The sequence below is a fragment of the Theropithecus gelada genome, chromosome 7b (genome assembly GCF_003255815.1).
Source record: "Theropithecus gelada isolate Dixy chromosome 7b, Tgel_1.0, whole genome shotgun sequence".
NCBI classification, from domain to species: Eukaryota; Metazoa; Chordata; class Mammalia; order Primates; family Cercopithecidae; genus Theropithecus; species Theropithecus gelada.
The window spans coordinates 70,894,351-70,922,006 of NC_037675.1; the positions used below are offsets into that span (position 1 = coordinate 70,894,351).

General features: G+C 46.6%; 1 protein-coding gene across 1 annotated transcript in view; it reads left to right on the plus strand.

Annotated features, from left to right (window-relative positions):
* Positions 1-27,656, plus strand: part of PLEKHD1 (pleckstrin homology and coiled-coil domain containing D1) — a 44,788-nt gene that overhangs the window by 5,939 nt on the left and 11,193 nt on the right. The window contains exons 2-6 of the mRNA XM_025392631.1: positions 10,258-10,351; positions 10,720-10,809; positions 11,014-11,090; positions 11,879-11,970; positions 12,997-13,049. Coding sequence (XP_025248416.1) covers positions 10,258-10,351; positions 10,720-10,809; positions 11,014-11,090; positions 11,879-11,970; positions 12,997-13,049 — 406 coding nt within the window. The remainder of the gene's footprint in view (positions 1-10,257; positions 10,352-10,719; positions 10,810-11,013; positions 11,091-11,878; positions 11,971-12,996; positions 13,050-27,656) is intronic.

The window sequence follows — 27,656 nt, forward strand, 5'->3', positions numbered from 1 at the left end:
CACAAGGGACACATACTGGGGGCTGTGTCATTTCCACCTTCCTTCTGCCAGTTCTGAAAAGGATACTTCTGAGGGCAGTCGTTCTCCAGCTCCACCCCCTACATAGCCATTCTCAGTATCCAGGAGGCTCAGAGAGGCAGGAGACTGGCTGCTGGGCCTATTCCGGAAGTTTGTGCCTGGGGAAGAGGGGAAGCCAGTCTGGATGTTTGCCTTCCTGGGAAATGTAACTCATGTGTAACCCACACATACACTGGGCTCTTGCTGCCCTCTTGAGAGTGAGATAAATTTGGTCCCAAGACCAAATCCCATATCTAAAGGAAGTCTAAAATCTGTACCAAGGTTTCTATTAATCCCCAAGAGGCTCTAAACTAGTTTTTTTGTTGATGGATTAATTTGCTGACCAATGTACACGGTCCTTATTGCACAACCAGAGGTGGAACTCAGCTTTTTTAAAAAAATTATTATTATTTTACTTTAAGTTCCAGGGTATATGTGCACAACGTGCAGGTTTGTTACATAGGTATACATGTGCCATGTTGGTGTGTTGCACCCATTAACTCGTCATTTACATTAGGTATATCTCCTAATTATTATCTCTCTCCCATTCCCCAACCCCATGACAGGTCCCAGTGTGTGATGTTCCCCTTCCTGTGTCCAAGTGTTCTCATTGTTCAATTCCCACCTGTGAGTGAGAACATGCAGTGTTTGGTTTTCTGTCCTTGCCATAGTTTGCTCAGAATGATGGTTTCCAGCTTCATGCATGTCCCAACAAAGGACATGAACTCATACTTTTTTATGGCTGCGTAATATTCCATGGTGTATATGTGCCACATTTTCTTAATCCAGTCTATCATTGATGGACATTTGGGTTGGTTCCAAGTCTTTGCTATTGTAAATAGTGCCACAATAAACATACATGTGCATGTGTATTTATAGCAGCATGATTTATAATCCTTCTGGTATATACCCAGTAATGGGATGGCTGGGTCAAATGGTATTTCTAGTTCTAGATACTTGAGGAATCACCACACTGTTTTCCACAATAGTTGAACTAGTTTACACTCCCACCAACAGTGTAAAAGTGTTCCTATTTCTCCACATTCTCTCCAGCACCTGTTGTTTCCTGACTTTTTAATGATGGCCATTCTAACTGGTGTGAGATAGTATCTCATTGTGGTTTTGATTTGCATTTCTCTGATGACCAGTGATGATGAGCATTTTTTCATGTGCCTGTTGGCTGCATACATGTCTTCTTTTGAGAAGTGACTGTTCATATCCTTTGCCCACTTTTTGATGGGGTTGATTTTTTTCTTGTAAATTTGTAAAGGAACTCAGCTTTTATTTATCAGTTTCTCCAGCCTTCCACACTGCTGCATAAACACAGCAGCCTCTCATCAAGGTATTTATGAGTCTGGCAGCCTATCCTGAAGGGAAGCTGTGGCAAAGAGTAGGGCAGAGGAGGTATTTAAATTACAGAAGTGCAAACATCTTCAAATTGAGTGTTAGCTCCCTGTTAGGCACCTTACCTCGCTGTTGTCAGAGATGGTGACCTCACTCTCTCTCTTGACTCTTGGATCCTCCCAGGAGCCTCTCTCCTCTGCACTCTCCCATCACTCCTCCTCTCCATTGTCCTACAGGATTTTCCCCAAATTCAAATTTCTTTCACTCTGTTATGCAAAGCCCTTTCCAGCTCCTACTCCTAAACTCAGTGGCTTTTGCATCTCCAAACATTAGGAAGCTCACCAGAGTGGACAGAGAGTGGATAGGCCTTTGTTTAACAGGATCTGGCCAACATAGAAGATACTTGCGGTTCTAGATAACATTTTCCTTGGCTCCAGCTGGACTTACCATGAGGCAGTGGTGACCATCAAGCTCTGGTTGAGCCCTTGTTGCATTCAGAGCACTGGGGAGGAGAGCAGAAGATGGGGACAAAGCTGAAGCTTAAGAAAACCCTTCTTGGGTTCCCTAATTCATGTTGGATGGCACCTGTACCACTCTGTGACCCAAGCTAGCGTCCTGGTCATCGTGTCATCCCAGTCCCTGCTCACCCTGCCCTTGTTGAACATTTTAATGAACCTTGCTGATTTGTACCTCCCAATAACTTTAATTTTCCCTTTGCCTGGTTGTGGACTTCCCCATGGCTAAAACTACAATATGACCTTACAAGTGCCCTGTTTGAAACTTGCTGGCAGCTCCCCTTGTCTGCAGGAAGAAGTCCAGCATCTTCACAAGGACTACTCACTCTGCCCCGCTTTGTCCCTGCTCTCTGACCTTAACTCACTCCTTACTGCACCTCCCCTGCACCACTGCCCACCCTTTGCACTTTCTGCCAATAATACCAGATATATTTTTATAACTTTGAACACACTATTCTCTGCCTATGCTGTTCTCTTTGTCTGGAATGGATCTCTCCCCCTTCCATTTCCTCCCAAATTCCCAAGATACTCCTATTCATTCTTCAAAGCCCTGCTTCATTGTCCCATCTCCCTTGGCTGGACCCCTAAACGCTTGATTCCTCCTGGTCTTCACTCTTCCTGTACCTAATATACACTTACAATGTTGCAATAGATTCTAGCACATTAGAATGTTGCAGTGTACTCTCCTGGTGTGTTGTAAAGTTACAGTGTACTGTGGTGTGTTACAATGTTGCAGAGTACTTCCCTGGTATGTTACAAAGTTAAAGCCTACCCTGATGCTTTACAATGTTGTGGTGTATCCTCTTGATGCTTTACAACTATCCTAGCTCTCCCATTCCCAGTTGTGTGATCTGGGGCACATTATTTAATTTCTCTATGCCCCAGTTTCCTCACCTACCTCATGTGAGGAGTTGAATGAGTTAGCACAATACTGTTACTAGAACAGTGTTTAGCACCTAGCACAAAGGAGGAGCTTGATAAACATTAGGTGTTTTGTTTTTGTTTTTTATAGTCTTTTGAGACAGGGTCTGGCTTTGTGGCCCAGGCTGGAGGGTAGTGGCATGATCATGGCTCACTGTAGCCTCGACCTCCTGGTCTCAAGCAATACTCCTACCTCAGCCTCCCAAGTAGCTGGGACCACAGGCACAAGCTACTATACCCAGATAATTTTTTAATTTTTTGTTCAGACAGAGTCTCCCTATGTTGCCCAGGCTGGTGTGGACTCCTGGACTCAAATGAAGCTTCTGTCTTGGCCCTGCAAAGTACTGGGATTACAGGCATGAGCCACCACACCCGGCCAATATTAGCTTTTTTTTTATTATTTTTTTTTTAGTCGAAGTCTTGCTCTGTCCTCCCAGGCTGGAGTGCAGTGGCTCGATCTCAGCTCACTGCAAGCTCTGCCTCCCAGGTTCATGCCATTCTCCTGCCTCAGCCTCCTGAGTAGCTGGGACGACAGGTGCCCACCACCATGCCCGGCTAATTTCTTTGTATTTTTAGTAGAGACAGGGTTTCACTGTATTAGGCAGGATGGTCTCGAACTCCTGACCTTGTGATCCGCCCACCTTGGCCTCCCAAAGTGCTGGGATTACAGGCGCGAGCCACCGTGCTGGGCCCAATATTAGCTATTTTTAAAATTATTGTTTTCTACACTCTATCTCCTGCTTTTGACTATCAGCTCCCTGAGGTCAGCAAATCATCAAGCTCCAGAGCCTAGCATAGTACCTGGGTGTACCAGGGGACTCATTCATGCTCTCTGACCTGAGCTGACCAGCAGCTTGCAGTCACTCTGCAGAGGTAGCAGAGATAAGCCCTAGGAGGAGAACCGATTCCAGTCACATGTAATGAGGAGGACCGGGCACCACAGAGCACAGCAGGTGAGAACTTGGGCTTTGTCAGCAGAGATAACTGCGTTCTGAGTTTGCCACTTACTAGTTGCTTAATCTCTCTGTGCTTCGGTTTCCTCACTAGTGAAATAGAAAAAAACAAGCACCTTTACAATGATCCTAGCTCCCCCATTCCGAGTTGTGTGATCTGGGGCATATTATTTAACTCTCTTAGAGTTGTTATGAGAAATTTAAACAAGATAAAGTCAATAAAACACTTAGCATCAGGGCCTTTGCACATACAGCTCCTCTGCTGGAAACACTTTACCTCTCCTCAAAGATTACCTTCTTAACTAGGCTCTCCCTGGTCACTGTCTTAGCAAGGCGAGCGTCCAGGCACCTTGCGAATGCTCTTTAATCTGGAAGTGAAAATACTATTCTTTATGATGGGAGAGAGAGGCAGCCAGAGTTGACACAAGCCCCTTACCTCACTCACGCTTTGGGCTTCACCCCAACACATGGGGACAGACAAGGGCCACAGCTGATGGGCAGAGCTTCTCCCAGGACTGATATTGGGTCTGGAAGGAGGGATGGGCTGCACACGGAGGGTAGGGGGAAGCAGCAGATGCAGGGATAAGCCATGTGTTGGGAGGACAGGGAGCTGGCCATCTGGGCTGGAGCCAAGAGCTCCCTCCAGTAGCAGCCCTGTGAGCACAAATGGAAAAGGAGGTCAGGGGAGAGTGCAGCTTATTATTGCAGAGTCTGAACCCAATCATAGTAAATAATCATTATAATCATAAAAGCAATCATTTATTACATATTTACCACCATGTTCTAAGTCTTTAGGGGAACATTATCCTGACAGCCCTGTGAGATATAGGTGTTATTACTATTATCCTCAAGTTGTACAGTGGGAGGGACCTGAGACCTAAATATATTAAGTAACTTGCCCCGGTCACATTCCCAGTCAGTGGCAGAACTCTAACGTTGGCTACCCCAACCTTGAAACTTACAGCCTCTGACCCATCTGTTTCCTGGCCAGGAGCTGGATGGAGCAGCTTCTTAGGCAGTGGCTGTGGGAAGTAGGTATAGGGACTATTGTCTATGGGTTCCAATCCCAGCTCCACCTCTGCCCTAGGAGTGTGGCTTTGCATACACTATTTTGCCCCTAAGCCTCAGTTTCCTCATCTGTGAAATGAGAATAATATGTCTAACCCTCCACGATTGTGACGTGGATCAAATACATGTGGAACCCTTAGCACAGGAGCCAACGCATTAGAACAGCTGCAGAAAGGGCAGTCATCTCTAGCCCTTGGGCCGTCTCTAGCCAGACCAACTGCACAGGGCCTGGGAAGATGTGGCCCCTGGCTTGCAGTCCGAATGAGAGTGTCGGGGGACAAGGGGACTTTGGAATAAGGGGTGGGAAGAGGAAGTGTTCCTCTGTGCAGGGACTGGGGTTCTGAGCCCCCGCCTGCTGAGAAGATGCTGAGAAGGGGCAGCTAGAATAGCAGGGCTGTCACTGACTCAGGTTTATAAGCAAGGCCAGACCTTTGGGTCCTAGAAATGTGCTTGCCAGGTGAGGCCTTCGTTGGGCAGAGTTCATTGCTGCCTGCCAGGCCATCCTCCTCCTCCTCCAGGTCCACGCTGGCTCACCTCCCTTAACCCCTACCTCCACCCAAGCCAACCTGGGGACAGGTGCAGTCAGGCCGGGTGTGGCATGTGTGATGTGTGGGCCCTTCACAATCCCTACTGAACTCTAGCCCTCACAGAGCAAAGGCTACCCTGAACATCCACTTTCCCTCCCCTGCCCTTCTCTATGCTGTCCTTCAGAAGCAGGAGGAGGAGAAGGGACATGGCATTAGGGGCTACCTTCTGTGTGCCAGGCAAGTGTTGAGGACTTTACATGCCTCCATCCACTGGATCCTCTCTTGCCCCCTAACGATATGTGGCAACATCCCCTAATGAATCTCCCTGCCTTTACCCTGACAGTCTGCTCTCAACACAGCAGCTAGGATGAGCCTTTTGCAATGTAAGCCAGGTCACTCCTGCTCAAAGCCTTCCAGTGGCTGCCTCTCTTTCTCAGAGAAAATGCCAGCCTCTACCAACTAGTGCTGTGACCTTCAGCAAGTCACGCCTCCTCTCTGCTTCATTTCTGCCCATGTAAAATGCAGGGAGCATTTCTCTCTTAGCATCATTGTGAGTGGTGTTAAGTGCATTAACAGCAGTAACTGCTTGGAATGAGATGTGGTGTGTGTAAAGTACTAAATAAATGTTAGCTTGATCATTATTGTCATTACCATAGCCATAGAGCCCTCTGCAATCTGGCCCAAGTGCTGCTGCCTTGCATTTCGCTCGAGAGCTGGGCACACTTCCCACCTCAGGACCTTTGCACCTGCAGCTCCTGTGCTGGAAACACCTTACCTCTCCTCAAAGATCACCTTCTTAATTAGGCTGTCTCTGCCCACCCTCTTTAACATGCATCCGTGCCCACTTCCAATGCCCCCTAACCTGCTTCATTTTCCTCCATAGCACATATCAGCATCTGGCACATGACATCTCTATGTCTCATGTATTCACCATCTGACACCCACTACATGCAAGTAGTGTAAGCTCTATGGAGACAGCGATTTTTGCCTGTCTTATTCACAACTGTATCTCCAACACCCACAGCAGTGCTTGGCACACAGTGGCAACTCAGTAATTGTTGAATCAATGGAGGAATCTTTACAACAGCCCTAAGAGACAGTTATTTGTACCCCCATTTTATAGAGGAAGAAAGGGAGGCTTAGTAAGGCTGGGAGTTTGCCTGAGGCTGCAACTTGAAGGATGGGAGTTGGTGGACCCCACGGCCCTGCGCTCTCCTTGCCATGTGTCTAATGATCATCTGCCCACCCACTTCCCCGCCCTGGCACAGTGCTTTGCCTTAAGTGGGAGGGGCTCCAGAAGTGGCAGGAAGGCATGAAGGTATTTATGTGTTTCAGTCAGCTTGGGCTACTATAACAAAATGCCGTAGACTGGGTGGCTTAAACCCTGGAAGTGTATTTGGTCACAGTTCTGCAGGCTGAGAGTCTGAGATCAAGTTGCCAGCATGATCAGGTTCTGATGAGGGCACCTGTTCCTGGCTTGCAGATGGCCACCTTCTCAATATGTCCCCACATGGTGGAGGAAGAGGAAAAAGAGAGTGGGAGAGGTTTGATTTATTTATTTTTGCAACAGGGTCTTGATCTGTCACCCAGGCTGGAGGCCACCCTGGAGTGCAGTGGTGGTGCGATCACGGCTCACTGCAGCCTTGAATTCCTGGACTCAAGTGATCCTCTCACTCAGCCTCCTGAGTAGCTAGAACTACAGGCATGTACCACCATGCCCAGCTAATTTTTTTAAAATGTAGAGTCAAGGCCTTGCTATGTTGCCTAGGCTGGTCTTGAACTCCTGGGCTCAACTAATCTCCCTGCTTCAGCCTCCCAAAATGTCGTGATTACAGATATGAGCCACTGCACTCAGCCAGGAAAGAGAGCTCTTCTTATAAGGCCACAGTCCTATTGGATTAGGGCCCTGCTCTTATGACCTTCCTTAACATTAGTTACCCCCTAAAGACCTTATCTCCAAATACAGTCACATGTGGGGTTAGGGCTTGAACGTATGAACATTGAGGAGACATACCGAGTCCATAGCAGTATTTCCAAAGCCATCAAGAGGAGGTGGTGGCCCTGGAGAGAGTCGTGTGCTGCTCCCTGCAGTGACTGTATTCAGACCATGGAATGCATCACTCAGCACTGTCCTGAGTCCTCTGCAGATTGGTGGGGTGATGAGCACAATCTCATTTGACCCTCAAAATAACCGCATAAGGTAGTTGTTATTATCCCCGTTCTACAAGTAGGGAAACTAAGGCTCAGAAAGGAGAGCTGACTTGCCCAAGGACCCCCAACCCCAGCTGGAAAGTGTCAGGTCTCTCTGATTCCAAAGCCTATATGCTCTCAACTACTCTGTGAAATTCCCTTGGAACAGCCAGGGGACCCCGACCTGGGCCCATGGGACTGAAGTGGGATGGACCTGCCCTCCAGGAGCCTGATGCCCCGCTGGGGCAAGATGCACACATGGTATGTGGAGTGGGCCTAAGTGCCAAGTGCAGGCTCTGCTAACAAGTGCAGAAGGAGCCCAGACATCAGTGTGGGCTGGGCGGGTCACCAAGGTTGGGAAGGGTCCCACTGGCTGAAGAGCAAGAGGGAGGGCGTTTCAGGCCAAGCCGCACAATCTCCATGTGCAGGACCACGCAAGTGTAGCAGGCAGGGGACAGTGAGCTCGGCAGTTGCTGGAGGACAGAAGGCTGAAGGGCAGATGTGGCAGGAAAGCTGAGAGGTGGGCGGAGGTCAGGTGCTGGCAGGTCTGGAATGTCACTGAGGTTCTGCAGCAGGTGGTATTCGTGTGCTCTTTCTGTAGTGGGGGCAGAAAGGCCTAGGGAGAGAGTTGGCGTTAGTAGGGTATCAACCTGAGCAGGGTCCACAGGGCTGTGTTTGTTATGTGGCCAGCTAGAGAGGGTAGGTTCAGGTAAAGAAAATGGGACTGGGTGCAGTGGCTCAGCCTGTAATCCCAGCACTTTGGGAGGCCGAGACAGGCAGATCACGAGGTCAGGAGATCGAGACCATCCTGGCTAACACGGTGAAACCCCGTCTCTACTAAAAAAATACAAAAAACTAGCCGGGCGAGGTGGCAGGCACCTGTAGTCCCACCTACTCGGGAGGCTGAGGCAGGAGAATGGCGTGAACCCGGGAGGTAGAGCTTGCAGTGAGCTGAGATCCATCCACTGCACTCCAGCCTGGGCGACAGAGCGAGACTCCATCTCAAAAAAAAAAAAAAAGAAAAAAGAAAAAAAAAAAGAAAAGAAAATGGGTTGGCATGAGGCTCACACCAAAGCACAGAGCTGAGCTTCACTTCCCTCAGATGGCAGCTGCCAGTAGTCCCAGGCCTGCCTCGCCGCAGCAGCTGAGGCCTTAGGAAAGGTCATGTGGCTGGTAGGACCCTCAGAGAGTGTCTGACTTCGTCATGCTCACCAGCAAGGTTCTTTATCTTTTTTTCTTTTCTTTTCTTTTCTTTTTTCTTCTTTTCTTCTCTTTTCTTTTGAGATGGAGTCTCACTCTTGTTGCCCAGGCTGGAGTTCAGTGGCACAATCTTGGCTCACTGCAACCTCCGCATCCCAGGTTCAAGTGATTCTCATGTCTCAGCCTCCCAAGTAGCTGGGGCTACAGGTGTGCTCCACCACACCCAGTTAATTTCTGTACTTTTAGTAGAGACGGGGTTTCACCATGTTGGCTAGACTGGTCTCGAACTCCTGACCTCAAGTGATCTGCCCGCCTCAGCCTCCCAAAGTGCTGGGATTGATTACTGGTGTGAGCCACAGAGCGCAGCCTCACCAGCAAGTTTTCAAGCCCCTCACTTGAGGGCCCATTCAACCAGTGGTGTGCTGGCAAATGCTTACACTGGGCTCGTAGGGGAGGAAGCTGAGGCAATTCTGTAGGATTTGACTTGTATGGTGTAAATACTCCCATCACAGCCACTATCAAGCTACCAACACCATGTGACCAAACACAGAGCAGGGAAGAGATTGACACTGTGGGCTCTTATGAGCCCATCTGAGCTGGCTCCAACTCTCCCTGCATGTAAACTTTAAACTCTCATATGTGTGCATGCACACACACATACACACATGCTCCACCAACTTTCAGAATCACTACCACATTCTACTCACACCCCGTCACTATAACAGCACTTACTAGCAGGGGCCCTGGAGGAAGGAGCCCACACTCTGGATATCCCTCAGCCTCTGGGCTTTGAGTCCCAGTCGGACCTTCCCCTAGAGGGTGCTTGGTGGCTCATCACAGCTCCAAACATGAGTCCTGGGAGAACCCTTGGGGCAGGTCCAAATGCTCCACATGTTGACATCGAGGGCGTGGCCTCCCCAGCAGTCCAAAAGCACCAAAGTCACAGAGCCCCTCTGTTAGACCTAAGTCCCAGAAGGAGACGGGGAGCAGTCTGAGACAAAGGGAATGCCAACGTCACACTGGGGTGTTCGGGGCTGCAGATTGCCAGCTTTCATGTTACTTGACAAAGACCCATCTTAGCATCTTGCATCGTCTTACCTTCCTTCTCCTCGTAGAGGAGACTCTAAGTGGCTGGAGATGTGAGCTGAAGGGGCTGAAGGTACCCCAGGGGAAGAACCACAGCTGTCCTGCTGTGCTGACCCAGGTGGTGGTTCAGGGAGACAGAGGCAGCCAGACCTGGAGGCCAGTAGTGGGGCTCCCGCTCCAGCTGGCCACCTGTGCAGGGGCCCAGCTGCCTGTGGGGAGGCCACCGGCCAGCTGAGGCCTTTGTGAGGATGTGGAGCTTGAGTTGGTAAGGATGTCTGAGCTGGTGTCCCCATGGGCTCCCATGTGAGTCCGGAGCCCCCAAGGGTGCTCTTGTTGTCCCAAGAAACCTTACCCCTTCTCTCCTGGTTGCCCTTCCTTCCTCACCACCCACTATAGGTTTTTCATCATCAAAGAGAGCTTTCTGCTTTACTACTCTGAGAGCGAAAAAAAGAGCTTTGAAACCAATAAATACTTCAATATACATCCTAAGGTGAGGCGGCCCCTGCCAGGGCCACAGCAGGGGAGGGCCCAGTGTGGGCATCAGGGCTTGCATCTTGTGAGGGGATGGGACTGCTGTCTTGCTCTGGCCTAGCAGACAGTCTGGAGGGCAAATCCTCTTGGGGAAAAAGACCTCCTGCCCCTGTCCTGGGCTGGATCCCCACCCTTCTGTGCCCCAGCCCCTGCCCCAGCCCTTCCTCTTCTCTCTGGACATCAGTTCTGGCCTCTGTCCTGTGGCCCCAGGGTCTAGCTTCCATCCTGGGGCACTTGGCAGGATGTGGCTTTGTCCAGGGGCCCCCAGAACCCCTGAGTGATCCCAATTGGGTGGGGTGGGGGCTGCCTGTTCTGGTTCTTCCTCAGGGTGTCATCCCTCTCGGGGGTTGCCTGGTGGAGCCCAAGGAAGAGCCCAGCATGCCCTATGCCATGAAGATCTCACACCAGGACTTCCATGTGAGTAAAGCTCTTTCCTCAGTCTGGGCTTCGCAGGAGCAGACCAGCCTCTCAGGCCCCTTCAGGAGAAACCCCCCATGTCCTGGCCTGGGAGAGAGGCATCAGCACCCAGGGATGTGGGGTGGGTGACAGGGCAGAACTGGGCCTCCATCACCCTCAGCGTGGCTGCCTCTCAGGCATGCCCATGGCTCCTCTTCCTGGCAGGGGAACATCCTGCTTGCGGCTGAGTCGGAGTTTGAGCAGACCCAGTGGCTGGAGATGCTGCAAGAGTCTGGGAAGGTGTAAGTGTTCACAGCCAGCAGGGTGGCTGATCCTGCAGATCCAGGACGGGGTGGGCGGGGCTGCCCCGAACTCCCTGCCTCTCTGCTGGGATCCTGGTGGGGACAGGGCCAGGGCTGTGGGAGATGGCTAGGGTGGGTGAGAGCAGACAGGCCAGGTTTTAGAGCATCTGTGAGGGGTCCCCTGAGTGAGCTTGGAAAGTGTCTAGGTCACAGGTGGCAGGTGGAGGTACCATTTGTCTCCAACTCTTGGGAGTTGTATTTGATGCCTCCTGATACCCATCTCACCTCCCCAGGTCCATAATTCTAGCAAGGACTAGAGCTAGTGCTTTGTAAATTAGGGTCAAGATCACAGAAATCCCCAGCTAACCCAGTCCATTTGTATGTAAACCACTGTCCTGACACCTGCCTAGTCAGGCTAAGTCATGCTTTTAGTTCAACAAACAACACCGACTGTGTGCTCTGTGGCAGGCCTTGCACTGGGTAGTGGACATTCAGTGATGTAAAAAGCCACCCAGGAAGCAATTTCTTCCCTGCTCTAAAAGTGCTGTTGGCCCAGCCCCCAGTGGCCCACTTTGCAACCTGGGCCAGCCTCCAGCGACTGTAACGGATCCATGCTGGTGGCATGCCCAGAGCTATGGGTGCCAGAGTGAACGCAAGCTGAGATTCTGGAGGAGAAAGGGTGGGCGAGTACAAAACGTATGCCTTCTCTTTCCCCTCTACCCTTCCGTTTTAATGATTTTCTGTTTCTTCCTCTTCCCTCCTCTCTCCCATCTGCCCTCCCTCCCCAGGACCTGGAAGAATGCCCAGCTGGGAGAAGCCATGATCAAAAGCCTGGAGGCCCAGGGGCTACAGTTGGCTAAGGAAAAGCAGGAGTATTTAGGTTGGCTGGAGGGGTGGTTCCCTAATGGTAGCAGCACGTGGGGACCAGGGGCTATAGCCAGGGGCTTGGTAAAGGACCCAGCAGGGGTGAGGGTCTCTCAGGTGAGGCTATGGGGGGACAGAGACCAGGTTCAGCACCTGGAGGGCTTTCTGGTGCAGTATGCATCCTTTTGGCCAGCATGACCAAAGGCAGGAGCATCTGGTGGTTAAGAGCCTGGGCTCTGGATCCAGTTTCATCACTTGTCACCCATCTATCAACTGTGTATATCTTTAGGCAGCTCAGCCTCTCTAAGCCTCAATTTCCTCATCCTTAAAATCGAGTTAAAAATAGTCTCTAGCTTTTAGAGGATTGGGTTAAATGAGAAAATGTGTGTAAGTGCTTGAGCCAGACATGCAGTAAGGGCTCCATAAGTGGAGCTGATGTTGTTATCCTATCCTGGGTCCCCAGGGTCTGGCTTGTCCCCAGCACCCTTGCCCCAGACCATTTTAAACCTTGCCACCGCGTTCCAGGTCCTCGTGCCCCTGACTAGTTGGTAAACGTGCACTGTTTGGGAGAGAAGATGAGACTGAGGGTTTGCCCTCAGCCTGGGACCCTCTCCCCTCTGTCTGCTTAGACACTTGGGGCCCCAGCACTGGCTCCCCTATGCCTGCTTCAGAACCTCCTCTGCCCCAGGACTCTGCCCTCCCTACTAGCCAGACATTAGTGCAGGTGGAAGGTGGGTGTGGGACTAGCCCAGATGCAGCAGCCCTGGGGGATGCAGAGACCATTTTGAACTTCCAAGGATGAGGCCCCTCGTAACCCTGTGAATAGAAAAAGCAGGATGATGATGGGGAAGGAGAGCGGCAGCTTCCATCACCAGGAGATGGTCCACCCTCTGGCTGGCAGGGTTGCAGGCCCCTTCCTTGGGAGATGCTGGGGGTGACAGCGATCACCTCAGGCACCAACTCCCTCAGGACCTCAGAGCACTTTCCTGATTGTGTGTGTGTGTGTGTGTGTGTGTGTGTGTGTGTGTGCTTGTTTTGGCAGACAAACTGATGGAAGAGACCGAAGAACTCTGCCTTCAGAGGGAGCAGAGAGAGGTAGGTGCACACCCAGGGGCCCTCAGCAGCCGTGGTGTAATGGCTCACATTTCTAGCATTAGGGTGTGATGCGGGGGAGCTAGGTGCACAGAGGACTTGCTAGAAGATCAGATGGGGCAGAGCAGGGAGGCCAAGTGGGATCACAGTGCTTGCTTGGGACTTGCTGTAGCTTGTTGGTAAGAAGCGTCTTTCTCCTTACCAACACCTGGGAGTAAAGTGAAAAGGGTGGGTGATCACCTTCGAGAGAAAGAGTCATCCAAAATGTCATCAGCTGCATCAGTAGGTAATGAGCTGCTTGTCAATGATGTTCACAGGGGGCTATAATGCCCTCTGTTATCCCTAGAGGGGCATCTGGCACCTGAGGGTAATTGGGCTTGATGATCTCAGAAGTTCCTTCATTCTCTGAAAGTCAAAAGTCCAGAGCAGGCTAAGCACTGGCTTGAGGCAGCCTGGAGGGTTAAAGGAGACTCTTGCCTTGTCTGAAGGTGGGGAGCCATCGAAGCCCTCTTCTTCATTTAGAATCTCAGTGCAGGCCGGGTGCAGTGGCTCATGCCTGTAATCCTAGCACTGTGGGAGGCCAAGGCGCGGGGGATCACCTGAGGTCGGGAATTCAAGACCAGCCTGGCCAACATGGTGAAACCCCGTTTCTACTCAAAAAAAGAAATAAATAAAATAAGCCGGACATGGTAGCGTGTGCCTGTAGTCCCAGCTTCTCGGGCAGCTGAGGCAGGAGAATCGCTTGAACCCGGGAGGCGGAGGTTGCAGTGAGCTGAGACTGCGCCATTGCATTTCAGCCTGGGCGACAGAGCCAGACACCGTCTCAAAAAAAAAAAAAAAAAAAAAAAAAAAATAGAATCTCCGTGCAGCACTGGGCCTTGCCGGTTCTGAGGAGTCATTATCACATCTGAAGGGCAGGGGGCGGTAGTGGGTAGCACCGTGGATTCTGGAGCCAGACTGCCTGTATTTGTATTTGACCTTCACTACTTCTAGTTTTGCGACCTCAGGCGAGTTATTTAACTTCTCCAAATATTCTTATCTGAAAAATGCAGATGATAATAGAATCCATCTTAGGGATGTTGTGAGGATTTAGTGAGATGTTGCATATAAAGTGTTTGGCACATAGTATATGCTTAAAGAATATCTGTGTTTGTTAGCATTATGATCATATTATTAATATAGGCCCATGCTGTGAGTGAACTGTCTGAGCCCTGAAGCGGCAGAGTGATGTGACCAGAGCAGCCTGCAGAGGGAGGGCCGGATTTAGTCCACTTCTCTTTGCCTAGTCACTTGTCCTTTTCCTCTCCCAGGCAAGTCACAGGGCAGGGGCTATCAGCCTTGGCTCAGACCCTCTAACTTGACTCTTGGGAAGTCCTCACCTTTCCCAACCACCCCTCCCTGGGCTCTGCGAGCACTCCCTGGGCTCTGCAGACTAGACACTCTATCTAGTCTTTGCCACTGAGTCATTTGGTCAAGGTGAGTTCTCGATAAATGTTTGTGGAATGAATTAGTAAATGAATGGTATTGATTTTTACAACTTTACATCTTGATTTTAATCCAACAGGACAATCCACCCTCATTTTTCTTCTTCTAAAATTGTATTGGTTATTCTTGCTCATTTATCCTTTCAGCTGGACTTCAGAATCATTTTGTTGATTAAAGATAAAATAAAAAAGATTGGGGATTTGTATTTGGATGGCATGGATTTGAGGATTGGCATCATGAGGGCACCGAGTCTTCTTCCACCACTCAGGTTGGGCCTCTGTGTCTCCAGGCTCTCCTCTAGGTCCTATGTTAGGGTTTTGGCATTTTCTGCATACAATTCTATACATTTCAAGTGAGGCTTCTGTATTGTCAGCAAATTAAAAACAGGTGCCCAGGGATGGGATGGAGTGGCAGATACAGCCACTGGCAGGGACAGAGACAGACTTATCCATCAGAGAGGCTAAATCTGGGGCAGCAGTTGGCTGGAGGAAAATTTAGACACTCTATCTAGGTCTTTAGCCAGGAAATTAGGACAGCGGAGACCCACTGCACACAGGCCTCCCTTAATGCCGCAGCCCAGTGAAGGAGGGAGGCCTGTCAGCTGTGAACTCCCTGGCTTTCTGGTATAAAATGTGAATGAGACTCAGGCCCAGCCACAATGAAGGCTGTTCTGGGCAGGGAGAGAACTGTGCCTCAGTTCTTATTTTTTTGTCAGCTGCATGCTCTAGATCTGGAGCAGAGCTCAGGTTCTAGTCTTTGCCACTGAGTCATTTGGTCAAAGTTTCTTCTTCCTTAACTTTCTCATACATAGGATGGGCCCGCCTGTCTCCCGCACCTTTCCCATCTGCACTCAGGTCAGTGATTGTCTGGATGTGCCTTGAGCCACTGAGGCAATTGATGTAATGGCCCAGTGGTAAGATGAAGGTTCTCCTGCTGATTCCCATAGTCTCTTTGAGACAGCCTGGCCTAAAGAAGATATGGAACCAGGAGACCTGGATTGGAGTCTCAACTCTATCACTGATCGTGTGATGTTGGGCATGTCAGTTACCCTCTCTGAGTTTCAATTTCCCCATCTGGGATGTCTGATCAGAGTTATGCTGGCTGCTGCCTACTTCTAAGGTTGCTGCGAGGCTCAATGAAGTAGAATGCGGGGAAGTGATTTGTGAACTGGAAAGGCCCTTGTGCACTGTTTGATGTACAGTCCCGACATCCTCCATGCAGCAGAAAAGGCCTGGACTCTGGGGGAATGAGCAGAGCGTGCAGGGGGAACCCTCTTGACTCATCTTGCCAGAGCCGGAAGACCATGCCCTTCCCTGGGTTCCTGGTCTTTGGCTCCCTCTGGCCTTATCCCTCTCACCCCTGGAGGAGGGCAGCCTGCCCACCTTTCCCCTTCTGACTGAGCTGTGAGAGCTTAGCCATGCATATGAGCAGGTGCAGGGGAAAAACCAGAAATGCCCAGGGTAGGGCAGGGTTTCTGGCAAGGTTCTTGCCACCTGGAGTGCTCACAGTCAGAATACAGACTCTGAGTTGGGAAAAATGTGCCACTACGACTGAAGCTCTTTGTCAACCTTTCTGGTGGACATTGTTCCTGGTTCTGTGATGAATGACTCACTACTTCCAGAGGTGTCCTTTGCATGATTCCTCAGTTATTTGAAAGCTCTTCCTTTCATTGAGCTGAAATGTGCCTTCTAGTGACTTTTTCCCACCCTTATACTCCTGCAACTTCAGTCAGAGCCGAGTCAGCAGAACACACGATATGGTGGAGAAAGGTTTGGATCGTGGCAGGGCTTAGCTGACAACTCAGTCTCTAATGGGGCTGCTAGAAACACTCAAGCCATGTTGGGCTTCAGGAACAGAAAGCTCTGGCTGCTCCAGGTTTGTAAGTGGTAACTTCCACTCTTATCAGCATTCTCAGGCTACACTTGGACACTGGCTTCATTTAAGAAACATGCAGGTGAAATGGAAAGTGGAAAAGAAATGAGCAAGGAAGTGAGAATTTCTCTTTCCTTAATAAACTTTATTTTTTGGAGCAGTTTAGATTCACAGCAAAACTACGCAGCAAGTGCAGAGATTTTCCACATAACACTTGTTCTCCCACAGGCTTCCCCATTGTCAATATCCGGCACCACGGTGATACATTTGTTACAATCAATGACTCAACATTGACACACTGTCACCCAAAGTTCATAGCATACATTAGGGTTCACTCTTGGTGTTGTGCATTCTATGGATTTTGGCAAATGTATAACAACATGTATCTACCACTGTAGTATCATACAGAATAGTTTCACTGCCCTATAAATGCTGTGTTTCACTGCCCTAAAAATCCTGGTAACTGCTGATTTTTTCTCTTTCTTTCTTTCTTTTTTTTTTTTTTTTTTTTTTTTTTGAGATGGAGTCTGGCTCTGTCGCCCGGGCTGGAGTGCAGTGGCCGGATCTCAGCTCACTGCAAGCTCCGCCTCCCGGGTTTACGCCATTCTCCCGCCTCAGCCTCCCGAGTAGCTGGGACTACAGGCGCCCGCCACCTTGCCCGGCTAGTTTTTTGTATTTTTTAGTAGAGACGGGGTTTCACCGTGTTAGCCCGGATGGTCTCGATCTTCTGACCTCGTGATCCGCCCGTCTCGGCCTCCCAAAGTGCTGGGATTACAGGCTTGAGCCACCGCGCCCGGCCTCTTTTTTTTTTTTTTAAGACGGTGTCTCGCTCTGTTGCTCAGGCTGCAGGGCAGTGGCGTGATCTCGGCTCACTGCAAGCTCCGCCTCCTGGGTTCAAGCAATTCTCTTGCCTCAGCCTCCCAAGTAGCTGGGACTACAGGCGTATGCCACCACACCTGGCTAACTTTTTGTATTTTTGGAAGGGACAGGGCTTCACCATGTTAGTCAGGATGGTCTCGAACTCCTGACCTTGTGACCCCAATGCCTCAGCCTCCCAAAGTGCTGGGATTACAGGCATGAGCCACTGTGCCTGGCCACTGCTGGTCTTTTTACTGTGTCCATAGTTTTGCCTTTACCAGAATGTCATATAGTTGGAATCATATGGTATGTAGCTTTTTCAGATTGGCTTCTTTCACTTAGTAATGTGCATTCAGATTTCCTCCGTGTCTTTTTATGGCTTGATAGCTCATTTCTTTTTAGTGCTGAATATTACATTATCCCCATGTCCTACAGTTTGTTTATCCATCTCCCTACTTAAAGACATCTTGGTTGCCTCCAAGTTTTGACAATTATGGGTAAAATTTCTATAAACATCCATGTGCAGGTTTTTGTGTGGACATATATTTTCAGTTTATTTGGAAAAGTAACAAGGAGTGTGATTGTTGGATTGCATGATGAAAGTATGTTCAGTTTTGTAAGAAGTTGCCAAACTGTCTTCCAAACTAGCTGTACCGTTTTGTATTTGCAGTAGCAATGAATGAGAGTTCCTGTTGCTCCATATTCTTGCCAGCATTTGGTGTTGTCAGATATTTGGATTTTGGCTATTTTGTTTTTTATTTCAGTTTTTAGTTCTTGAGACAGAGTCTTGCTCTGTTGCCCAGACTGTAGTGCAGTGGAGTGCAGCTCATTGCAGCCTTGACTTCTTGGGTTTGAGAGATCCTCTCACCTCAGCCTCCTGAGTAGCTGGGACTACAGGTGCACTCCAGCACACTTGGCTAATTATTTTTATTTTTGTTTTTATTTCTATAGAGACGGGGTTTGCCTATGTTGCCCAGGCTTCTCTTGAACTCCTGAGATCAAGTGATCTCCCCTCCTGGCCTCCTAAAGTGCTGGGATTACAGGCATAGCACTGTGCCTGGCTGATTTTGGCCATTTTCATATGTATTTAGCGGTAGCTCATTGTTACTTTAATTTGCAGTTACCTAATCATATATGATGTTGGACATCCTTTTATATGCTTATTTGCCATCTTTAAAAATTTTATTTATTTTTTTAGGCCAGGCGTGGTGGCTCACGCCTGTAATCCCAGAACTTTGGGAAACTGAGGCAGGTGGATCATGAGGTGAGGAGTTTGAGACCAGCCTGGCCAACATGGTGAAACCCTGTCTCTACTAAAAATACAAAAATTAGCCAGGCATAGTGGTGTGTGCCTGTAATCCCAGCTACTCGGGAGGCTGAGGCCAGAGAATTGCTTGAACCCGGGAGGCGGAGGTTACAGTGAGCAGAGATCGTGCCACTGCACTCCAGCCTGGGTGACAGAGCAAGATTCCATCTCAAAAAACATACACACACACACACAAACACACACACACACACACACACGTATTTTTGAGTCAGGGACCCACACTGTCTCCCAGGTTAACTGCAGCCTCACATGCTAAAGTGATCCACCTGCCTCAGCCTCCCAAATTGCTGGACTACAGGCATGCATCACCACACATGGCTAATTTTTTATTTTTTATTGTAGCCTGCCACGATTCCTGGTGGAATGAACAAAGTGGGGCGAACGTGGGAATAAAAGACAAGAGACAAAAGAGTATATTTGGAAGAAGGGCTCAGGGGGCACCTTGCCTCTAGTGGACAAGGGCCCTGAGCTTTACACAGCCCTCCGTATTTATTAGGCAAAAGAGATAGCGAGAAAGTGGGGGTGACTGTTGGGTAATTGTCAGTTGGCTGTTTGGTTCACAGCAGGCTTGCAAGACTGCATCCTTTGAACAATAGGTGCTAGATTTCTCAATGGATAACTTCAAGGAACCACGGCCAGGGAGTGATGTCCCTCAGCAAACCTTTCGGTGGCAGGCACAGTGTGAGTTTGCTCACATCCTGCATTCACGATAAACAGTTTGCTGCTTGATCATACAGCCTCCAGTGGAATGCTGAGTTGGTCACGCTCCCTTTGGCCTGTTCAGCTCCCAACATTTTGTAGAGATGTGGTCTTGCTCTACTGCCCAGGCAGGTCTTGAATTCCTGAACACAAGTGATCCTCCCACTTTGGCCTCCCAAAATGCTGGGATTACAGATGTGAGCCACTGTGCCTGGCCTGCCATCTTTGTATCTTCTTTGCTAAGATGTCTGGGTCTTTTGCCCATTGTTTTAATTGTTGAGTTTTATGAGTTCTTTGTATATTTTGCATAACAGTCCTTTATTAGATGTGTCTGGGAATGTTTTCTCCTAGTTTGTGACTTGTTTTCTCATTCTCTTGATGTCATTCACAGAGCACCAAATTTAAATTTTAATGAAATCCATCTTATCAATTGTTTCCTTCAAAGCTCATGCATTTTGTGTTATGTCTAAAAAAGTCAGCACCATAGATTTTCATCACCTTGATGAAAAACTTTCTGTAGACATCACCTAGGTTGTCTCCTATGTTATCTTCTAGGAGTTCTATACTTTTGTGTTTTGCATTTAGCTCTATGATCCATTGTGATTTAATTTTTGTGAAAGGTGTTTAAGGTCTGTGAATAGAATCTTTTTTTCTTTTTCAAGTGGCTGTCCAGTTGTTCAAATACCATATGTTGAAAAGAGTATCTTAGGCCGGGTGTGGTGGCTCATGCCTGTAATCCCAGCACTTTGGGAGGTTGAGGTGGGCGGATCATGTGAGTTCAGGAGTTCGAAACCAGCCTGGCCAACATGGTGAAACCCTGTCTCTACTAAAAATACAAAAATTTGCCAGGCATGGTGGTGCATGCCTGTAATCCCAGCTACTCAGGAGATTGAGGCAGGAGAATCACTTGAACCCAGGAAGCAGAGGTTGCAGTGAGCTGAGATCATGTCACTGCACCCCAGCCTGGGATACAGAGCGAGACTCCATCTCGAAAAGAAAAAAAAAAAAAAGACTATCTTTTGCAATACTATTGTACTGCCTTTGCCCCATTGTCAGAGTTGAATTGACTATGTTTATGTATGTTCCCGAGCTCTCTATTCTGTTCTATTTATATATCTGTTTATTCTTTCATCAATACCACAATGTCTTGATTGCTGTAACTTTAGAGTAAGTCTTAAAGTTGGGTAGTGTCAGTCTTCCAATTTTCTCCTTCAATATTGAGTTGGCTATTATAGGTCTTTTCCCTCTTCATATAAACTTTAGAATCAGTTTGTCAGTCTCCACAAAACAACATGCTGGGATTTTAACTGAGACTGTACTGAATCTGTAGATCAAGTTGGGAAAGAATATCTTCTGAATATTGAATCATCCTATTTATGAACATGGAATATCTCTTCATTTTAGTTCTTTGATATCTTTTATTGCATTTTGTAGTTTTCTACATATAGAGTTTGTACTTTTTTTAGATTTATACATAAGTATTTCATTTTGGAGGGTGCTAATGTCAATGGTAATGTGTTGTTAAATTTCAAATTTCCACTGCACTCCAGCTGGTTGACAGAGCAAGACCCTATCTTCAAAAGAAAATAAAAATCTCAAATTCCACCTTTTTATTGCCAGTATATAGGAAAATAATTGACTTTTGTACATTAATCTTGTATCCTGCGATCTTGCTACAATAACTTATTAATTCCAGGAAATTTTGGGGTCAATTCTTCCAGATTTTCTATATAGATAATCATGTCATCTGTGAACAAAGACAGTATTATTTATTTCTTTGTAATCTGTATACCTTCTATTTCTTTTTCTTGTCTTACTGCATTAGTAAGGACTTCCAGTACAATGTTGAGTAGCGCTGGTGAGAGGGTACATCCTTATCTTCTTCCTTTCTGATTTTATCAGGCAAGTTTCTAATTTCTCACCATTTAGTATGATGCTAGCTATAGGTTTTTGCAGATGTTCTCTATTATATTGAGGAAGTTCCCCTCTATTACTAGTTTGCTGAGAGTTTTTGTCACCAATTGGTGTTGGATTTTGTCAAATGCTTTTTCCATATGATTTTTTTCCCTCTTCTTTAGCCTGTTGATATGCTGGATTATATTAATTGATTTTCAAATATTGAACCAACCTTGTAAACGTGGGAATAAATTCCACTTAGTTGTGATGTATTATTCATTTGGATTTGGTTTTGTTTGTTGTTGTTGTTGTTTGTTTGTTTGTTTTGAAACAGAGTTTCAGTCTTGTTGTCTAGGCTAGAGTTGCAGTAGTGCCATCTTGGCTCACTGCTACCTCTGCCTCCTGTGTTCAAGTGATTCTCCTGCCTCAGCCTACCAAGTAACTGGGATTACAGGTATAAGCCACTATGACCGGCTAATTTTGTATTTTTAGTAGAGACAGAGTTTCACCATGTTGGTCAGGCTGATTTCAAACTCCTGACCTCAGGTAATCCACCTGCCTCAGCCTCCCAAAGTCCTGGGATTACAGGCATGAACCACCTCACCTAGTCCATTGCTGGATTTGATTTGCTAATATTTTGTTGAAAATTTTTACATCTGTGTTCATGAAAGATATTGGTCTGTAGTTTTCTTTTTCTCCTTTTCTTTCTTTTTTTCTTTTTTTGAGACAGAGTCTTGCTCTGTCACCCAGGTTCAAGTGTAGTGGCACCATCTCGGCTCACTGCAAACTCCTCCTCCCAGGTTCAAGGGATCTCGTGCCTTAGTTTCCCAGGTAGCTGGGATTACAGGTGTGTGCCACCATACCTGGCTAATTTTTGTATTTTTTATTAGAGACATGGTTTTGCCATGTTGGTCAGGCTGGTCTCAAACTCCTGGCCTCAAGTGATCTGCCTACCTTGGCCTCCCAAAGTGCTGGGATTACAGGTATGAGCCTCTGTGCCTGGCCAGTCTGTAGTTTTCTTATAATGTCTCTATTAGGTTTTGGTAAGGTAATTTTAGCCTCATTGAATGGATTAAGAAGTATTCCCTTGGCTTCTATCTTCAGAAAAAAAGATTGTAGAGAATTGGTATAGTTTCTTAAATGTTTGGTAGAATTCATCAGTGAGCCCCTCTGGGCCTGGTGCTTTCTGTTTTGGAAGGGTATTAATTATTGGTTCAATTTATTTAGTAGATATAGGCCTATTCAAATTGTCTGTTTCTTCTTGTGTAAGTTTTGACAGATTGTGTCTTTCAAGGAGTTGGTCCACTTCATCTGAGTTATCAAATTTGTTGGCATAGAGTTATTCATCATAGTTCTTTATTATCCTTTTAATGTCTGTGGTATCTGTAGTTATGTCCCCTCTTTCATTTCTGATATTAATAATTTGTGTCTTCTTTCCCTTTACTTAGTGTAGCTAGGGTCTTACGAATTTTATTTATCTCTTCAAAGAACTGGCTTTTGATTTTGTTTTCTCTGTTGTTTTCCTGTTTTCAATTTCATTGATTTCTGCTCTAAGTTTTATTTCTTTTTTTCTGATTACCTTTGATTTAATTTTCTCTTTTTTTTTCTAGTTTCCTAATGTGGAAGCTTAGATTATTGATTTTAGATATTTCTTCTTTTCTAATATATTAATCTGGTGCTATGCATTTCTCTCAAAGCACTGCTTTTGTTACATTCCACAAATTTTGATGAGTTGTATTTTCATTTAGTTCAAGGTATCTTTACATTTCTCTTGATATTTCTTCTTTGACACACGTGTTATTTAGAAATGTGTTTTTTAATATTCAAGTATTTTGCGGATTTTCCAGCTAACTTTCTGTTGTTGATTTCTAGCACAATTCCACTTTGGTTTAGGAGCAGACATTACATGATTTCTATTCTTTTATATTTGTGGTCTGGGCACAGTGGTGCATGCCTGTAATCCCAGCACTTTGGGAAGCCAAGGCAGGAGGATTGATTGAGGCCAGGAGTTCGTGGCAAGCCTGGGCAACACAGCAAGGCCCAGTCTCTACCAAAAAAAAAAAAGAGAGAGAGAGAGAAAGAAAAAATTTCACCAGGGATAGTGGCATATGCCTGTAGTCCTTGCCACTCAGGAGGCTGAGGCAGAGGATTACTTGAACCCAGGAGTTACAGTGAGCTATGATTGTACCACTGCACTTCAGCCTGGGTGACAGCAAGACCCTGGGCGTAGTGGTGCATGTCTGTAGTCTCAGCCACTCAGGAGACTGAGGCAGGAGAATCACTTGAAACTAGGAGGCGAAGGTTGCAGTGAGCCAAGATCGTGCCACCGTACTCCAGCCTGGGTTGCAGAGGAAGACTCCATCTCAAAAATAATAAAATAAAATAAATAAAAATAAAAATAAAAAATAAAAGGGTTTAATTGAGCAATGAAAGATTCGTGAATCAGGCAGCCCCCAGAATCACAGCAGATTGACAGAGACTCCACGGGTGCCTGTGATCAGAACGAATTTATAGACAAAAAAGGTAAAGTGACATACAGAAATCAGAAGTGAGGCACAGAAGCAGCAAGATTGGTTACAGCTTGGCATTTGCTTTATTTGAATGCAGTTTGGACATTCAGCAGTCTATGAGTGGTTGAAGTATGGCCGCTGGGATTGGCAACGCTCCGCTATTGTTACAGCTGCATACTATTAAGTTAGGTTTTCAATTTTGTCTATTAAGCTGGGTTACAGTTCATCCACAAGGACTCAAATATGAAAGTATGGAATCCTTCCCAGGCCATATTTATTTTGCTTTCCCACACTTATTCACTCTCTGATGCTCTTCCTTTCCTTATATAGATATGAGTTTCTGACCTATATCATTTTCCTTCTCCCTGTGGACTTCTTTTAACATCTCTTGCAAGGCAGGTCTACTGGCAACAAATTCCCTCTGTTTTTGTTTGTCTGAGAAAGTATTTCTCCTTCACTTTTGAAGGATGATTTTACAGGGTACAGAATTCTAAGTTGGTGTTTTATTCTCTCAATACTTTAAATATTTCACTCCATTCTCTTCTTGCTTTCATGGTTTGTGAGGAAAAATCAGATGTAATTCTTATCTTCTTTCTTCAATATGTAATTTTTTCTTCTTCTGGCTTCTTAAGGTATTTTTCCTCATCTTTGATTTTTTGAAGTTTAAATATGAAATTTTTAGGTATGGTTTGTTTGGGGCATTTATTCACTTGGTGTTCTCTTAGCTTCCTGGATCTGTGGTTTGATGTCTGACATTAATATGGGAAAACTCTTAGTCATTGCTTCAAATATTGCTTCTAGTCCTTATTCTGATTATTCTCATTATACATGTTGCACCTTTTGCAGTTGTCACACAGTTCTTCGATATTCTGTTCTGAGGTTTTTTTTTGTTTTTTTTGGTTTTTTTGGGTTTTTTTTCCAGCCTTTTTTCTCTTTGCTTTTCAGTTTTGGAAATTTCTATTGTCATAGCCTCAAGCTCAGAGATTTTTTTCCTTGGCCATGTCCAGTCTCACAATGATCCCATCGTAGGTGTTCTTCACTCTTTTACAGTGTTTATGATCTCTTGCATTTCTTTTTTATTCTTAGAATTTTCATCTCTCTACTTATGCTATCCATCTGTTCTTGCATGTTGTCTACTTTTGTCATTCAAGCTCTTTACATATTAATCATAGTTTGTGTTTAAATTCCTGGTCTGATAATACCAGCATTCCTACCATATCTGACCTGGTTCTGATGCTTGCTCTACCTCTTTGAATTGTGTTTTTTGCCTTCTAGTATGCCTTGTGATTTTTTGTTGAATGCCCTTTATTTTTCCCCCAGCCATGATGTACTGGGTAAAAGGAGTTGTGTGTGTAAATAGACCTTTAGTGATGTGGTGGTGAGCTGCAGTGGGAGGGGAAGCATTCTACAGTCCTATGATTAGATCTTAGCTTTTTGGTGAGTTGCGCCTTTGGACTGTGAACCTAATGTGCTTCTCAGTGCTTTCCTCCACCTTAGGCAGAACAGCGTGGGTACAGTGGGCTGGAATTTGGTATTTCCCTTCTCCCAAGTAGGTTACATTCTGATAAAACAGGTTAGGCTCTGATATAATAGTTTATGTATGGCAGGCTTTGTAAAGAAGAACAGAATGGGCTCAGGCACAGTGTAATCCCAGCACTTTGAAAGGCCAGGGTGGGTGGATCACCTGAGGTCGGGAATTCAAGACCAGCCTGGGCGACATGGCAAAATCCCGTCTCTACTAAAAATACAAAAATTAACTGGGTATGGTGGTGCATGCCTGTAGACCCAGCTACATGGAAGATTGAGGCAGGAGAATCGCTTGAACCCGTGAGGCAGAGGTTGCAGTGAGCCAAGATCACGCCACTGCACTCTGGCCTGGGTGACAGAGCAAGACTCTGTCTCAAAAAACAAACAAACAAAAAAACAAAAAAACAGAATGCTGTATTGCATTTCCAAATGGCTGCTTTCCCTTTACATTCACTGAGAACCTGGTAGGGCTCCTGGAGTTATAACTCACAGAAGGGAGGAGACCACCCTAAGATTGGCGCCCACTGGAGTTTTAACTCTTCAGACTGAACCTCCAGCAATTTGTCAATTACAGTTCAGCTTTTCCTACTCCAGTACTGGTTCCCATGGAGGTTTCTGCTGGTAGTTTCTGCCTCATTAGTGTGACTCTCTGTGTCTGCGTCTTAGGCCATTCTTGCATTGCTATAAAGGAATACCTGAGACTGGGTAATTCCTTCTTAAGACCTCACTTCTCTGATGATGTAAGAAGACTTGCTGATTTTTCAGTTTGTTTGGTTTTTAAATTTATTTTATTTAGAGACAAGTCTCACTATATTGCCCAGGATGGTCTCAAACTCCTGGGCTCAAGTGATCCACCTCCCAAAGTGTTGGGATTACAGGCGTGAGCCACTGCATCTGGCTTGTTCAGCTTTTTACTTATTAGAATGAAGTGACAACTTCTAAATTCCTTACATGCTGAGCTGGAAACTGAAGTTCTTCAATTCCCTTTCTTTTTCCTCCTTAATATATAACTTTTCCCTTAATTGTAGATATCATGCTCTTTGTAGAAAATTTGTAAAACATGAATAAGAAAATAAAATTTATCCTTTATCCCATAATTGACAGACAACTGTCACCAAACTTTTCGGTGTTTTTCATTTTAGTCTTTTTTTTCCCTATATACTATTCTTATATATGGTATATTTTAAATATAATTATGAGCATATTGGATATTTAGTTTTATGGACTGCCTTTTCATTATACTTTTCATCATACTTTCATTAACATTATACATTTTTCATGTCATTCAATATCTTTGAAAACATCAATTTTAATGGCAATGTGCTGACTCATTATATGTGATGTTTTATTTAAATAATCTTCTATTTTTGATCCTTCTTACTGACCAAGAAGAAGCAATGAAGGTTTTGAGCAGGGAGTAAGGAAAAAGGGTGGGTAACGTGATTTGATTTCCTTTTTGAGGGGGAGGGCTGTCTCCCTCTATCACCCAGGCTGGAGTGCAATGACACAATCTCAGTTCACTGCAGCCTCGACCTCCTGGGCTCAAGTGATCCTCCTGCCTTAGCCTCCCAAGTAACTGGGACCACAGGTGTATACTACCACGCCCAGCTAATTTTTTGTATTTTTTGTAGAGATGGGGTTTCATCATGTTACCCGGGCTGGCCTCGAACTCCTGAGCTCAGGCGATCCACCTGCCTTGGCCTCCCAAAGTGCTGGGATTACAGTGATTTCTATTTTAAATAGTGATGTTGGCTGCAATATGGAGAAAAGGATGAAGAGGGGCCAGAAAGAGTGCAAAGAGCCCAGGTGGGAGGCCACTGCATTAGTCCAGGCAAGACCTAATAGCAGTGTGAACCAGAGCAGGGCAGTGAGATGAGAGAAGTTGCCTGGCGGGTTCTAGAGTGGGGGTTGGGGGTGGGGGGTAATACGAACTGGACTTGAGGGTGGAATGAGAAAGACTAGAGAGGGGAAGGACGGGGTGACGCATGACTCCCAAGTTTCTCACCTGCATAAACAGTGGATGGTGGTGCATTCCCTGAGACAGGGTGCACTGGAAGATCACAAGCTCTGGTGGGGAAGATCATGAATTTGTTCTTGGACATGTGTTCGTGATATCTTTGGATATCTGGCTGGAGATGTGAAGCCAACAGTTGGATATAAGAGGATGGAGCTCAACCAAGAGTAGGGACTACAGGTATCAACATGGGAGTCGTTTGCACATAAATGGCAAATGAAGCAGGGAGGGGCAGGGGAGTGGGAGTGGTCTAGATTGCCTTGGATCTAGTGCAGACAGGCAGAAGGCACGGGCAGCACTCTCTGAACTGAGGCAGTACTTCATGGTAGGGCTGTTGGGAGGGTTGCATACATACTGCTTGCAACATAGGAAGTGCTTAATAAATGACAGCCACTGTCAGTCCATCCAGCTTCCCTTGCATC